The sequence below is a fragment of the Cebus imitator genome, unplaced genomic scaffold, assembly GCF_001604975.1.
Source record: "Cebus imitator isolate Cc_AM_T3 unplaced genomic scaffold, Cebus_imitator-1.0 Scaffold0, whole genome shotgun sequence".
In the NCBI taxonomy this organism is placed as follows: domain Eukaryota; kingdom Metazoa; phylum Chordata; class Mammalia; order Primates; family Cebidae; genus Cebus; species Cebus imitator.
In genome coordinates this window covers 2,801,417-2,817,757 of record NW_016107315.1, presented here as the reverse complement: position 1 = coordinate 2,817,757, position 16,341 = coordinate 2,801,417, and the positions used below count along the sequence as shown (strand labels likewise).

The 16,341-nt window shown below is 39.9% G+C and overlaps 2 protein-coding genes across 8 annotated transcripts in view; one reads left to right on the top strand and one right to left on the bottom strand.

Annotated features, from left to right (window-relative positions):
- DOCK3 (dedicator of cytokinesis 3) overlaps positions 1-16,341 on the top strand; it is a 682,827-nt gene that overhangs the window by 613,130 nt on the left and 53,356 nt on the right. For all 7 annotated transcript variants that reach the window (XM_017497238.2, XM_017497162.2, XM_017497072.2 and 4 more), the window contains 5 exons: positions 265-359; positions 2,486-2,561; positions 2,959-3,059; positions 3,328-3,386; positions 5,481-5,629. In XM_017497238.2, coding sequence (XP_017352727.1) covers positions 265-359; positions 2,486-2,561; positions 2,959-3,059; positions 3,328-3,386; positions 5,481-5,629 — 480 coding nt within the window. The remainder of the gene's footprint in view (positions 1-264; positions 360-2,485; positions 2,562-2,958; positions 3,060-3,327; positions 3,387-5,480; positions 5,630-16,341) is intronic.
- On the bottom strand, positions 10,399-11,685 carry LOC108281823 (nucleophosmin-like). The gene has a single exon (XM_037739435.1). The coding sequence runs from the start codon at positions 11,591-11,593 to the stop codon at positions 10,724-10,726; it is 870 nt and encodes a 289-aa protein (XP_037595363.1). The 5' UTR covers positions 11,594-11,685; the 3' UTR covers positions 10,399-10,723.

Below are 16,341 nucleotides of genomic sequence, written 5' to 3'. Positions count from 1 at the left end.
GCTTTGTGGGTATAGAGCTGCTTTGGGCACTGTGGGTATAGAGCTGCCTCTGTTCTGCTCAGTTTGGGTCTGCTTACATCTAGCCTGTGAGGGTACCGAGAACTCACTCTTATGTAGCCATCTAAGAGAGAAACAACGCACAGAGAGAACCAGATTTAACTCTCTGATCCCACCTATTCTCATGATCAAGTGACCAGGAGAGGCCTATTGAGGAGATGCGTATTGTGATGGTGGTATCTCACATCAGCTTTTTTCTGCTGTCAGGAATTTCTGCTGAAGATTTTTTGTGTGTTCCGGAACCTGATGAAGATGAGTGTCTTCCCTCGGGACTGGATGGTAATGAGACTGCTCACAAGCAAGTGAGTATGGAAAGGCTCTGCATCAGCATCACTGAGCTGGTCTCAGACTAAGAAGAGTATGTGTGTTTCAGAGAGGGAGCACATGAGCAAAACAAATGAAGTCCAGGGCCATGGGAACAGAGAGGAGAGGGCAAATGGGAAAAACATTTTTGTGCTTGGTAGATGATGGCACAGTAAGGATAGAGAAGGAAATTTTTAGGATGTGAAATACAATATTCAGAGAAGGGTTATTCCTTAAGGAAGGCCTGCTCAGTGGCCCACTGGCCTCTGCTGCTCTGTAGGTTTAGTCATTGTCCCAAGCCTTCCTCTCAACTTGAATTGTGTTGTCTACCAGGTAGTGCTTGCCTCCCACAGACAGTGCCAGTTACCCACCTGAGACCTGGTTTTAAGGCTCTGACCAATTCTGATTACTGACATAGAATTTACTCTAAAGATAACCCTAACCTGACTGCATCATTCCTATTTCTAGCCTGTGCTTCCTCCTGGCAAACCAGACAAATGATACATGGGTAAGGGGCTGGCTCGTCTGGTCTCCCTCTACTCAGGAAAAGGCTACTTGGCCTCCACACTCTAGCCCATTGCCTCCTCCCACAGATCTGCCATTTATATTGACAGAGAAAATGTAGTGAAAATATTTGTTAGATATATTAGCAAGATACTAGCATGGTCTTTCCACTTCATACTTTTTATAGAGCACTGTAACTTTCCCCAAAATACAAATGTTTTATAAAGAACAGAAGAATGTTTATAAACAAAGTTGCACAGATACTTCCTCAAATAGTTACTCAAATGATTCCATTTGAATCCTTCTTGTTTCTATCTCTTAGCTCCATTCAGAGCACTTCAAGCTCCCCAGCCTGTCCTGCAAGAGGAGACTTTTTCTTTTTTTTTTTTTTTTTTTTTTTTTTTTTTTTTTTTTTTTTTTTTTTTTTTTTTTTTTTTTTTTTTTTTTTTGCTATTAATCATACCACATTATTTTTGATTATGTACAAAGATCTAATATGTCACCCTGGGACCATTTCACCCACTGCTCTGTTTGGCCGCCCGTCTTTTGTGTCTCTCTTCAGCAATGGTTAGGCAGATACCCTTTCCTCAGGGAAGAGAAATCCATGGTTTATTGCCCTTGCCAATAACAAAAATGTTGGAAAGTTGAGTGGCAAAGCTGTCACCATATTTCATGTGAACCACATCAAAAGACCCAGGGTGCCTCTGTCTGTTGGTAATCACACCAATTATTCCCAGGTTAGCACCTCCAGTCACCATACACAGGTTAACAGTGTCAAATCTGATGAATCAGTCATCTAGCCAGTTTCCAAATTACGAGCAGACTTTTCTTTCAAAGCTTTTTCTCTTTAGATTTTTCACTCCCTCTAGTGGTAGACTAGTCTTTCTAATGTACTGTTTTTGTTACATTCGTCTGCATCTAAACACAGGTGGCCACTGTTAGCCGTAAGTCTCTTTGCCAGGTAGCCAAGGCCCTGTGTAATCAAATGGACTATCCCACTAGACTTCCTCTCCACTTTACTCTCTTCTTCCAGCAGGACAGCCTCCTATTGTCCCTTCTGTGTGCCCGGGCTAAGCCTGAGAGTGATTACTATAGCTAGACGAAAAGAGCTGAATTCAAATGACACACAGATGAAAATAACAGTGTATGACAAAAGCAAAGATTTACTAACTATATAAACTCCTGTTATCAAATATAATAATAAAATTATGTTCTAAGTCCTACAAAGTGATCATAATATCTGTTGATTACCCAGAGGTCCCCAAAATACTAGAACTATTCTGAACTGGGAGAACCATCGAACTCCTACCACCTTTTGTAGGCAGGGAAAATGAAACCCAGAGAGAAGTACAAAGGCCAGGTAATGGCAGAACTAGGTCTAGAACCCACTGATGTCCTATGCTGTCCTGCCAACTGTGGGGCATTTTTCCAAGACTGGTTTTCTGTGGAGTTTTTTTTCTATAGAGTTTGTCCCATTTTTTCTTTCCTTTATAGTCACATCTTAAATGGGAACATCTTGTACTCAAGAAGTTTGCACACAGGATATAGACAACTGATGCTAAGCCATCATATGTGATTGTTAGTCTTTTAATTCTGCCAATGCCTTGTTTCCTTACTGCAGTATTATAGTCACTACTGTCCAGTACCTGTCCTCTGCACTGCACAAGAATTTCACAGAGACTGACTTTGACTTTAAGGTAGGCACTCCTGAAATCCATCACTATTATTGCAATAACCTTAGAAAACCAAAACCAAGCTCACTTGTTTTTGCTTTATTAGTATATTCATAGTATCAAACAGCTTCCAAGCCTGATGATGATTAGAATATGCCTTGGCACACCCCTCTTGAAAGTGATGGTAGCCAGACTTCCATGAGTATGCTTTCTAGTCCAGAATCAACATGATTGGCTTCAGAAGGAGTCAAGGGGGAAAAAAAGAAAAACAAATTCCTGTTTGCAAAGATATTTAAAAGGGGAAAAAATGAGGATCTTAAGATCGTAAAATGGGTTCTATGCTACATGCGTGTATTTAGTAACTCTCCCTACAAGATTAAGTTCTTAGACTGTCACGTTTTCTCTTTCTCTGTCTCTCTAGGTGTGGAATTCTTATTTTAGCCTGGCAGTTCTATTCATAAATCAGCCAAGCCTTCAGCTAGAAATTATCACCTCAGCCAAAAGGAAGAAGATTCTAGATAAGTAAGATAAACGTCTTCTGTTCATTTCCCTACCACTTGGCCAAATAGGGCTATGTTTCCATGAGCGGCTCCTTCAGAAGTCCACAAGGTTCTCAGCTGGGTGGTTTCCCAGGGGGCCAAGTGTGGGAGTTCAGTTGAGAGCCTAATGGCTTAGCATGTTGGGAAGCATTAGAAACAAACAGTGCTGAAGTACTGGCCTCATGAGTTTGCAGCCCTATGTTCCTGAACCTTCTCCCACTAACGGTTGGCTCCTGTGTTGCTGTTCTTAGGTATGGGGACATGCGTGTAATGATGGCCTATGAACTGTTCAGCATGTGGCAAAATTTGGGTAGGTTTTTTCCTCCCTATTCTTCCCTTCTACATATTGCACAGCCAAATAGAAAGTAACAAGACTAATAATGTCTCCCAGACTTTATGAATGTTAATTCAGACCCAAGGGAGCTTTACATATCTTTCACATAACACCTCAGATGGATGATGTAGCACATGTGCATAAAGCCCTTGGCAAGGAGAGTTTGGCTGAGAAATAAGACCTCAGTAATACATATGCACAATCCCTTTTTTTAGGAACTAAAATCAAAAGGAAGAAAGGAGGAGGGCTCTAGTATTTTTTTCCAGTTTGAGAACCCATGCCTGTAAGATCCTCCATGCTCTTCACTTCCCTGTCTGGATGTTGCAGGCTCAAAAGCTTAGATCTGAGATACCCAGTACATGAGCAAAGGTAGCTATTAATTTTAATAAAGATTGAAACATTTCTTAGATCTCTGGTATTCATGTATCCAGATCAGATACTTGCCACCAATTGCCTGGAATAACATATGAAAAGAGAACTGCAACCTCTGAGTGAGATCAGTTTTGGCTTCCCTTCCTTGCACAGCTTCTGCTTTGAATGCTTTGAAAATAGCCACTGCTTTCAATCTAAATTTGTCAGATCAGTGTTTTTGGTAGAATTTCTGGGTTGCCCTGGTGACTGAGTGGGCCATCCCTTGATATTGTAGATTTTTGAGTGACCTCTCAGGATGCTAGAGAAGCGACTATTATTATTTCAAGTGAAGTCTGCTTTCAGCTGAGTTCATGGCTCTGAAGCTGTAGGAATTATGGTCATAAAATCTTCAGTCCTCTGTTAACCACCTCCACCACTAACCTACAGGCAGCAAGCAAGATGTGAGGTATTTCTGCCAGCAGGAGGGCCTTCTATTCATGAGTGGGGATGCATTTCCCCAAGCAGACTTTCCAGCATCTGGTTCCCTATATCCAGCACAGTTTGGATATGGATTTTAACCCTGAAGTTCACTCTGAAATTCCTAGGAATGCAAGAGACTGGCAACTGTACCAAGTACCAAAATTGGAATATGCAGAACCAGCCTCAGGGCTAACATTTGCTTCTTAGACAGGTTTTCAAAATGGAAAATATTTTAAATGCCTGATTTGCCTGATAAAGCCTTTTCTGCCTCATTGCGTTTGGTGGAAATGACATTCTCTGGTCCCCAAGAAATGGGTTTACTTGGCTGTAGCAATTGTTGCAAAGACCCACAGTTTATCTCCTCCTTAGTCTCTGACGAACTGGGAGCAGAGCTCTGAAAGATGGTTCATTCTGTTTCACCATTGCAAGGAAAAGAAATATCGTAGTCCACCATCCACACGGCTGGTTCTGGCTTCTCATTGGCAGGCCAATGAGAGGAAAACCCACATCACTCTCTTACCATGGATATGCCTCATTAAGGAAGTTGAGTGTTGAGCTGAGCCGTATAGGTGTAGTGGTACCATCAGAAATGCAATATGAACACAAAGGGAGTTCAGGGTGGGTAAAGACAGAATCTCTAAGCTAGCCTGTTAGGGTAGGGCTGTGCAGGAAGCTCCTGCTAGCTCAGGAGGAGGACTTCTTTGGCATACATGAACATAGGCAGTGAATAGGCCCATGGACTTTAGACCTCTGCTGGCTACACCAGGGACTGCATATCCTTATCACTTAAATGTCTCTGGGCTAGTGCTAGAAACTCCAAGGAGAGTACAATGTATTTAAGCAGAAATGTGTAGATTTTTCTTGTTAAATAAACACTGTGAATAGACCACAGTGTTACTCAGAAACCCATAAGTTACTCAGAAACCCATTCTGTTTAAAGTAGCAAACTCTGTTCCTTCATCTCGGGGAGATTTTCAGGTAGTTGGGGGACCTTTTAGGAAATTCTTTGGAAAAGCAGTTTTGTGACTGTCGTGCATTTGCTTTAACTGTCGTGCATTTTTTATCTATGAACTCTAAAAAGTTGAGAGGGAGTGTCTCAGAAAACCATAGGGGAAAGGTTGCTTTGCGCTTGGAAGCTTCCAGTATAGATTATAGCATGTGCTGTGGCCCCACTTGGGAATGTTCCATGGAAAGAGCAAAGAAGGCATAAACTAATATCTGTTGGGTTTTGTTGTTTAGGTGAACATAAGATCCACTTTATTCCGGGAATGATCGGTCCTTTTCTGGGTGTGACACTTGTCCCACAGCCAGAAGTGCGGAATATCATGATTCCCATCTTTCATGATATGATGGACTGGGAGCAGAGAAAAAATGGCAACTTCAAACAGGTAAGACACTTGCAGTGTTCAGGGTGTTCTCTGGAATGGATCCTTTCTGCTTAGGCAGGTGGCCTAGATGACCAAGCCATGATTCTAGCGGGGATGGGCTGTAGCTTGGCTAAGTTGAATCCCGTTCAGGGATTTTCCTTTACTTGCTAGCCAAAATTGATTTGTGGATTTTCTTCATGAAGTTAGAGGTCAGAAAATAATGAGGCCAGGAAAGGAATGAACATCACTGTAACTTTCTGATTAAGGAGAGAATGATTGAGACTGTCACCTCCCAGTTTCATTCAGGAAAGGGCCCTGAGAGTGTGGTATCCTTCCTTTACAGAGAATTTTCACTGTATAGTCCAGGAATTTCTAGGGCTGAACCCAAACCAGATGACTTCTCATGGCTCAGTGTCACCCAGCATTTTACAGAGTACTGCACAGAGGGGTTGGTCCAGGAGATACAAGCCCCTTCGCTTCTGAGTGACTTCAGGCTGTCCTCCCATGCAGTACTTCTGCCACCGCTAAGGTGTAGGACATGGCCTCTGCCTTTGTATCTGTAGCTCCAGGGAATGGTACTAGGGCCAATAGGGGCTAATGGTGAGGAAGCCAATTTTAGCTAATAAAAGAAATAACTTGCTAACAGCAAAAACTGCCCACTGTAAGCAGGCCTGCTTTGGAAGATAAAAGATTTTCTGTCTTTGCTGATGATCTTCAAGCAGAAGCTCCCAGGAAACCTCTAGGGGAATTTTCTGTATTGGCTTGGGAATTGTACCATTTCCCACTAAGCTCCTACCAAGCCTGTGATTCTGGGATGAACCAGTGGTCTTAGAATAGGTAACAGTGACAGTGAGAGGCAGACCAGACAAACGGTCATTTTAAAATATTTATTTATTTTTAAATTTACATAGAGTAAAATTTATTCCTTTTGATTTATAGTTCTATGTGTTTGGCAAATGCATAGTCGTGAAACCACCTCCACAATCAAGAGTTTTTGAATACTTAAAAATTTGATCTTGCTGTCTATTATAGTCAAACCCTTCCCCTATACTTAACAAATGCAATCATAGGTCTGTTCTTCATCACTATAGTTGTACCTTTTCTAGAATGTCATATAAATGGAATCAAGGCAAAGTACAGCCTTTTGAGACTGGCCCCTTGCACTTAGCATAATGCTTTGAGAGATTCATCCATGTTACTGCATGTATTAGTAGTTTTTCTATGCTGAGTAGTATCTAGTTCATTCATTCACCATTTGAAAGACGTAAATAAAGTTACTAAAAACATTTCTTTACAGGTTTTTGTATGCATATAAGCTTTCATTTTTCTTGAGTGAATACCCAGGGATAGGATTGTTGGTCTTATAACAAGCATGTGATTAGCTTTATAAGAAGTTCTCAAACTCTTTTCTAAAATAGCTATGCCATTTTGAAGTCCCAGCAGCAGTATATAATCAATTGCTCCACATACTAGCCAGCACTTTGTGTTATCTATTTGTTTGCTTGTTTGTTTTAGCTATTCTAATTGAAGTGTAGTTGTAGATCATTGTGGTTTTCATTTCCATTTCCCTAGTGACTAATGATTTTGAGCATCTTTTCATGTGCTTATTTACCATCCTTATGTTTCTTTGGTGAAATGGGTTCAAAGATTTTGTTCATTTTCATTTGAGTTGTTGCTTTCCTTATCGTTGAATTTTGGGGTTCTTTATATATTCTGTAAGTCCTTTATTGAGTATATGATTTAAGGATATTTCCTGCATATCTTTAGCTTATCTTTTCATTTACTGAACAATATCTTTCTTAGAACAAAAGTTTTTCATTTTTGTGAAGTCCAATTTGTTTTTCTTTTATAGATCATTTAAAATGTTTTTCTTTTATAGATCATGCTTTTGGGGTCATACCCCAAGAACTGTTTCTTAACATAGGACTGCAAAAATTTGTCTCCTATGTTTTCTTCTAGAAGTTTTATAATTTTACATTTTAAATTTACATCTATGATCTGTTTTGAGTTGATTTTTATATAAGTTATGAAGGATAGTTCAGGTTCTTTTTTTATTTTGCAACAAGATATCCAATTATTCCAGCACTTTTTGTTGAAAACAGTATACTTTCTTCAGTTGTCTTTCTGCCTTGGTCAAAAATCAATTGACAAAAGAAAAACAAGTAGGTTCGGACAATGAGAAGCTTAAAAAAAAGAAAAGAAAAAAATCAACTGACCATCAAAGGATACAAAGTTTCAAAGTTAGGAGGAATAAGCTTTAGTGGGCTACTGCACCACATAGTGACTATAGTTAATAATAATGTGTTGTACAAAAATTAGCCAGTCATGGTGGCATATGCGCCTGTAATCCCAGCTACTCAAGAAGCTGAAGCAGGAGAATCACTTGAACCTGGGAAGCAGAGGTTATAGTGAGCCAAGATCATGCCACGGCACTCCAGCCTGGGCAACAGAGCAAGACTTCTCTCAAAATAATAATAATAATAATAATAATAATAATAATAATGTATTGTGTATTTCAAAATTGCTAAAAGAGTAGACTTTGAACGTTCTCGCTGCAAAATAAAAGTAGGTGAGGTGACAGATATGTTAGCTTGATTTAATCATTTTACAATGTATACTTCACAAATACATATAATTATTGTCACTTAAAACTACATAAGAAATCAATTTCATCTCATTGGGATGGTTGGACAGTGGGTGCAGCCCAAGGAGGGTTAGCTGAAGCAGGGTGGGGTGTCGCCTTAGCCTGGAAGCGCAAGAGGCCAGGGAACTCCCTCTCCTAGCCAAGGGAAGCCATTAGGGACTGGCCCCCGCGTTTTGGCCAAGATACTCTGCTTTTCCTATGGTCTTCACAACCCACAGACCAGAGATTCCCTCTGGTGCCTACAACACCAGGTCCCTGGGTTTTCAGCACAAAACTGGGCGGCTGTTTGGGAAGACACTGAGCTAGCCGCAGCAGTTTTTTTTTTTTCCATACCCCAGTGGCGCCTGGAACACCAGCAAGACAGAACCATTCGCCACCCTGGAAAGGGGCTTAAAGCCAGGGAGCCAAGTGACCTGGCTTGGTGGGTCCCACCCCTACGAAGACCATCAAGCTAAGATCCACTGGCATGAAATTCTCACAGCCAGCACAGCAGTTTGCACTCAACTTGGGACATTTGAGCTTGGTGGGGGGAGGGGTATCTGCCATTGCTGAGGCTCAAGTAGGTGGTTTTAACATCACAGTGTAAATGAAATCACCAAGAATTTCAAACTGGGTGGAACCCATGGCAGCTCAGCAAGCTTCTGCAGGCAGACTGTGTCACTGGACTCCCTCCTCACTGGGCAGGACATCTCTGAAAAAAGGCAGCAGACCATCAGGGACTTAAAAATAAAACCCCACTTTCCTAGGACAGAGCACCTGGGAAAGGGGCTGTTGTGGGTACAGCTTCAGCAGACTTAAACATTCCTGCCTGGCAGCTCTGAAGAAAGCAGCAGATCTTGCAGCAAGCGTTCGATCTCTGATAAGAGACAGACTGCCTCCTCAAGTGGCTCCCTTATCCCTATGTATCCTGACTGAGAGACACCTCCCAGTAGGGGCTGACAGACACCTCAGGCAGGAAAGTTCTGGCTGGCATCTGGCAGGTACCCCTCTGGGATGAAGCTACCAGAGGATAGAACAGGCAGCAATCTTTGCTGTTCTGCAGCCCCCACTGGTGATCACAACTGCTCACCAACAAGGGAACAAAACTGGATGGAGAATGAGTTTGATGAATTGACAGAAGCAGGCTTCAGAAGGTGGGTAATAACAAATTTCTTTAAGCTAAAGGAGCATGTTCTAACCTAATGCAACAAGCTAAGAACCTTGAAAAAAGGTTAGATGAAATGCTAACTAGTATACCCAATTTAGAGAAGAACATAAATGACCTGATGGAACTTAAAAACACAGCGTAAGAACTTCATAAAGCATATGCATGTTTCAGTAGCCAAATCCATCATCAGAAGAAAGGATATCAGAGATTGAAGATCAACACAATGAAATAAAGTGAGAAGACAGGATGGGCTTGGTGGCTTACACCTGTAATCCCAGCACTTTGGGAGGTTGAGGCGGGTGGATCATGAGATCAGGAGTTTGAGACCAGCCTGGCCAACATGGTGAAACCCCATCTCTACTAAAAACACAAAAAATTAGCTGGATGTGGAGGCGCATACCTGTAATCCAGCTACTCAGGAGGCTAAGCCAGGAGAATCACTTGAACTCAGGAGGTGGAGGTTGTGGTGAGTGGAGATCATGCTATTGCACTCCAGCCTGGGTGACAGAGCAAGACTCTTGTCTAAAAAAAAAAAAAAAAAAAGAAAGAAAGAAAGTAAGAAAGAAAAAAAGCGAGAAGACAAGATTAAAGAAAAAACGAGTGAAAAGAAATGAACAAAGCCCTCAGGAAATATGAGATTATGTGAAAAGACCACATCTACATTTTATCAGTGTACCTGTCACTTTCAGGGAGAATGAAACCAAGTTGGAAAACACTCTTCAGGATATTATCCAGGAGAATTTCCCCAACCTAGCAAGAGAGGCTAACATTCAAATTCAGGAAATACAGAGAACACCACAAAGATACTCCTTGAGAAGAGCAACCCCAACACACATAATCATCAGATTCACCACGATTGAAATGAAAGAAAAAATGTTAAGGGCAGCCAGAGAGAAAGGACAGGTTACCCACAAAGGAAAGCCTATTAGAATAAGAGTGGCTCTCTCTGCAGAAACCCTACAAGCCAAAAGTTGGGCGGGGGGGCAATATGCAACATTCTTTTTTTTTTTTTACTTTATTAAAATACTGAGTTTTCTTTCACATGTATATTTTTGTCTCCCCACCATTTCCATGTCTGATCACCACTACTATGTCCTATCATAACATTCCATACATACTTAAAACCAAGCAAAGGGTGGAGTTCCATCTTTAAAAACTAGAGGCATTTTGGACAACACATTCTTGGCAATGGTATCTGGACAACATTTATCAAACATGGTAGGGAAAATTCTCACTCTGCATTATAAAAAGGACAGCCAGATATCAACTGTTACAGAAATGAAATAAGATGGAAAATTTTTAACAAATTGTTTAAACTATTTTCTTAAAGAGACTTCCTCCACTGCCAGAGATCTTGAATAGCCTCCTGGTCAGTCATCCGGAAGCAATTCTTCACATAATTGATGAACTTGGCTTCCACTTTGGGAAGAGAACCACCTTTTTCTATACTTGCTTGCATTTTTGCTTTAATGTCTTCTACAGAACTAGGTCCTTTTGGTTTTTTAGGAGTTTTTTCCTGTTTATTGAAGGATTCTTGTCCTTTTGATCTTGGTTTTGATGATGGTTTTGAGTCTTTTCCATTCTGATTTGACTTTTGTGCATTTTTGGCTGGAATATCATGTATAGATTTCTTCACTGGCACTTTTTCTTCAGTTTCCTTGTCATCGAAATCATCATCATCATCATCATCATCTTCATCATCATCATCTTCATCAGCAGCAAGTTTTACTTTTTTCTGTGGAACCTTGCTACCACCTCCAGGGGCAGACCGCTTTCCAGACGTACTTAAGAGTTTTACATCCTCCTCCTCCTCATCTTCTGACTCTGCATCTTCCTCCACAGCTACTAAGTGCTGTCCACTGATATGCACTGGCCCTGAACCACACTTCAATCGTAAGACCACTGGTGGTGTTATTTCAAAGCCCCCAAGGGAAACCGTTGGCTGTACAGACATTTTCAAAGTTGCCAGTGTTACTTTAATTGGACTGCCTTCGTAATTCATTGCCTCTGCTTCAACAATGTGCAACTCATCCTTTGCACCAGCTCCTAAACTGACCATTCTTAAAGATAACTGGTGTTCATTTTCATCATTATCCACTTTAAAGTGATAATCTTTGTCGGCCTTTAGTTCACAACCGAAAAGATAGTTCTGGGGCCTCAGGGGTCTCATGTCCATGTCCATCGAATCTTCCATCGGGTGGCGACACGCACTTAGGTGGAAGAGAAGGCGGACGGAGATAAACGACCACTGCTCAAAAGAACAGCCGCCCAGGACAGACTCACACCAGGGCGCAACATTCTTAAAGAAAAGAATTTCAACCCAGAATTTCATATCCAGCCAAACTAAGCTTCATAAGCACAGGAGAAATAAAATCCTTTACAGACAAGCAAATGCGGAGAGATTTTGTCACCACCAGGCCTGCCTTACAAGAGCTCCTGAAGGAAGCAATAAACATGGAAAGAAACAATCAGTACCAGCCGCTGCAAAAACATACCAAATTGTAAAGACCATCGATGCTATGGCCATCAACAAAATTCAACAGCCCTTTATGCTAAAAACTCTCAATAAACTAGGTGTTGATGGAACATATCTCAAAATAACAAGAGCTTTTCATGACAAACCCACAGACAATATCATACTGAATGGGCAAAAACTGGAAGCATTCCCTTTGAAAACTGGTACAAGACAAGGATGCCCTCTCTTACCACTCTTATTCAACATAGTATTGGAAGTCCTGGCCAGGCCAGTCAGTCCAGAAACAAAGGGTATTCAGCTAGGAAAGGAGGAAGTCAAATTGTCTCTATTTGCAGATGACAGGATTGTATATTTAGAAGACCCCACTGTCTCAGCCCAAAATCTCCCTAAGCTGATAAGCAACTTCAGCAAAGTCTCAGGATACAAAATGAATGTGCAGAAATCACAAGCATTCCTGTATACCAATAACAGACAAACAGAGAGCCAATCATGAGTGAACTCCCATTCACAATTGCTACAAAGAGAATAAAATACCTAGGAATACAACTAACAAAGGATATAAAGGACCTCTTCAAGGAGAACTACAAGCCACTGCTCAAGGAAATAAGAGAGGACACAAACAAGTGGAAAAACATTCCATGTTCATGTTTAGGAAAAATCAATACCATGAAAATGGCCATACTGCCCAGAGTAATTTATAGATTTAATGCTATCCCCATTAAGCTACCATTGACTTTCTGCATGGAATTAGAAAAAAAAAAAAAAAAACTACTTTAAATTTCATATGGACCCAAAAAGAGCCTGTATAGCCAAGACAATCCTAAGCAAAAAAAACAAAGCTGGAGTCATCACACTACCTGACTTCAAACTATACTACAAGGCTACAGTAGTCAAAATAGCATGGTATTGATACCAAAACAGAGAAATAGACCAATGGAACAAAATAGAGGCCTCAGAAATAACACCCCATATCTACGACCATCTGATCTTTAACAAACCTGACGAAAACAAGCAATGGGGAAAGGATTCTCTATTTAGTAAATGGTGTTGGGAAAACTGGTTAGCCATATACAGAAAGCTGAAACTGGATCCCTTCCTGACAGCTTATATGAAAATTAACTCAAGATGGATTAAAGATTTAAATATAAGACCTAAAACCATAAAAACCCTAGAAGAAAACCTAGGCAATACCATTCAGGACATAGGCATGGGCAAGGACTTCATGACTAAAACACCAAAAGCAATGGCAACAGAAGCCAAAATAGACAAATGGGATCTAATTAAAGAGCTTCTGCACAGCAAAAGAAACTACCATCAGACTGAACAAGCAATCTACAGAATGGGAGAAAATTTTTGCAATCTACCCATCTGACAAAGGGCTAATATCCAGAATCTACAAAGAACTTAAACAAATTTACAGGAAAAAAAAAGGAACCCTATCAAAAAGTGGGAAAAGCATATGAACAGGCACTTCGAAAAAGGAGACATGTATGCAACCAACAACATATGAAAAAAAGCTCATCATCACTGGTCATTAGAGAAATCCAAATCAAAACCACAATGAGATGCCATCTCATGCCAGTTAGAATGGTGATCATTAAAAAATCAGGAGACAACAGATGCTGGAGAGGTGTGGAGAAATAGAAATGCTTTTACACTGTTGGTGGGAATGTAAATTAGTTCAACCACTGTGGAAGACAGCGTGGCAATTCCTCGAGGATCTAGAACTAGAAATACCATTTGATCCAGCAATCCCACTACTGGGTATATACCCAAAGGATTATAAATCATTCTATTATAAGACACATGCTTATGTTTATTGCAGTGCTGTTCATAATAGGAAAGACTTGGAACCAACCCAAATGTTCATCAATGATAAACTGGATAAAGAAAAATTGGCACATATGCACCATGCAATACTATACAGGAATAAAAAAGGATGAGTTCCTGACCCTTGCAGGAACATGATAAAGCTGGAAACCATCATTCTCAGCAAACAAACACAAGTACAGAAAACCAAACATCGCATGTTCTTACACATAAGTGGGAGTCGAAAAATAAGAAGACATAGACACAGGGAGGAGAACATCACATACTGGGGCCTGTCATGGGGTGGGAAACTAGGGGAGGGATAGCATTAGGAGAAATACCTAATGTAGATGACAGGGTGATGGATGCAGCAAACCACCATGGCATGTATATAACTATGTAACCAACCTGCATGTTCTGCATATGTACCCCAGAACTTAAAGTATAATTTTAAAAAGTTAATTGACCATATTTGTGTGAATCTCTTTCTGGACTCTAGTCTTTCCATAGATCAATATGTTTATTCTTTCATCAATAACTCACTGCCTTATTATAGTACCTTTATAGTTAGTCTTAAAACTAGGTGGTATGAGTCTGTCTTCCAGCTTTGTTCTTTTTTTTCAGTATTGTGTTAGCTATCTAATTCTTTTTCCTTTTTAAAATAAATTTTAGAATCGGCATGTCAATATTTATAACATTCCTGCTGAGATTTTGATTGGGATTGCACTGATTCTATAAATCAAATTGGGGTCCATGCATGGTGGCTCATGCCTGTAATCTCAGCACTTTGGTAGGCCAAGGCAGGTGGATAATTTGAGATCAGGTGTTCAAGCCAGCCTGGCCAACATAGTGAAACCCCATCTCTACTAAAAACATAAAAATTAGCCAGGCGTGGTGGCAGGTACCTGTAATTCCAGCTAGTCAGGAGGCTGAGGCAGGAGAATTGCCTGAACCCAGGAGGCGGAGGTTGCAGTGAGATCATGCTACAGCACACAAGTATGGGCAAGAGAGCAAGACTCTGTCTCAAAAATAAAATAAATATCAAATTGGGAAAAATTGATATCATAATAATACTGAGTCTTCTAGTCCATGAAGACAGTGTATCTTTCCATTTATTTAGGTGTTCTTTTATTTCTTTCATCAGTGTTCTGTATACGGATCTTCCACATATGTTATTAGATTTATATGTATTTCCTGTTTTTTGGTGCTGTTATAAATGATTCCATGCAACTGAATGATATTCCTTGAACAAATTTTAGACTCCCTTTATTGCCTAGTATGCAGCATTTTAAAAAATTGTGAACTTGAAAACACTGGCTATTCTATGGGTAAGGGAGTAAAATTTATGTTTATCTAGTAGCTCAGCTCCTTAATTAAGGAGTAAGGCTACAGGAATATAATTAATTATATTGTTCAAACTCCTGTAGCCTTACTAATGCTTTGCTACTTAATCCATTGGTTTTAAGAAAGTTCAATTACAATTTTCCACTTTGTTTATATAATAAATTATTACAAGTTTTTAATTTTGTTTGATATTTGCTTGTTGCTAGGATATAGAAATACAACTGATTTTTATATATTAACTTCACATTCTGTACCCTTGCTAAATTCACTTATTAGTTCTGGAATCTTTTTTATAGATTCCTTGGGATTTTCTATTTCGACAATCATGTCATCTGAGAATAGATAGATTTATTTCTCCCGTTCTACTCTGTGTATCTCATTTCTTTTTATTGCCATATCGCATCAGCCATGACCTCCAGGATGATGTTAAATAAGAGCAATGAGAGTGGACAAACTTGCTTCGTTCATAGGAGAAAGTATTCGCCAGTGTTTCACCAGTGAATATGATACATGGTTATGTGTTTTTCCTGTTAAGCAAATAAATAAATATGATACTAGCTCTAGGTTTTTTATAGATTATTTTTATCATGGGTAAATAGTATTTAAGATAAATCATTTTGGGAGTGTGTAGTTCTAATGCCTCCAGAACTTCGGGGAATAATAACTTCACACAAAAAAGGAACCATTACTTTTCTTTATTGTCACAACTAGTGCCTTCTAAATGTGCAAAATGCACAATACCTGTTACAAAAACCCAGTTACCAAGAAGTGGATGACATTGCAGAACTGCACTGTGGGTCATCTGAGTCTGCTGAAAATGGGGCTGGGCTGCATTCCAACATCACTAATGCTGAATAAGGAGATTTTATTTTGTGGGAGACTAAGTTGGAGATCATAATTTCAAGATTCAGGTGATGAATGTGTATTCTTTTCCCCTATAAAATGTCATAAATAATTAATATCCAGCCAACTAACTAAACTTTGTTATCCCTGGCTAGAAAAATCTTGCTGCTGCTTCCCTTTGCCATCAAATATTTTGAAAGAATAGTCTAGTATTTCTATTATATTAATCCCTATGTTTCCACTCCCTACCCTCCCATCAGTTCGGTCTAGTATGTATTCCATGCCCACTTTTGTTGAAACTGTTCTTTGAAGGTCACCTAGAACTGTCTAATCACCAAAATCCAGTGACTTTTTGGTCCTGTTTCTGATTGTGCTTTCTACAGCTTTGGCTCTGTTAACTGCTTTTCTGTATCTAGCTACCTACTAAAAATACTTTTTCTTTTCTTTCTTTCTTTTTTTTTTTTTTTTTT

Coding starts and splice junctions, on each gene's coding strand:
- LOC108281823 (XM_037739435.1), bottom strand. CDS start 11,593: ATGGAAGATTCGATGGACATGGACATGAGACCCCTGAGGCCCCAGAAC.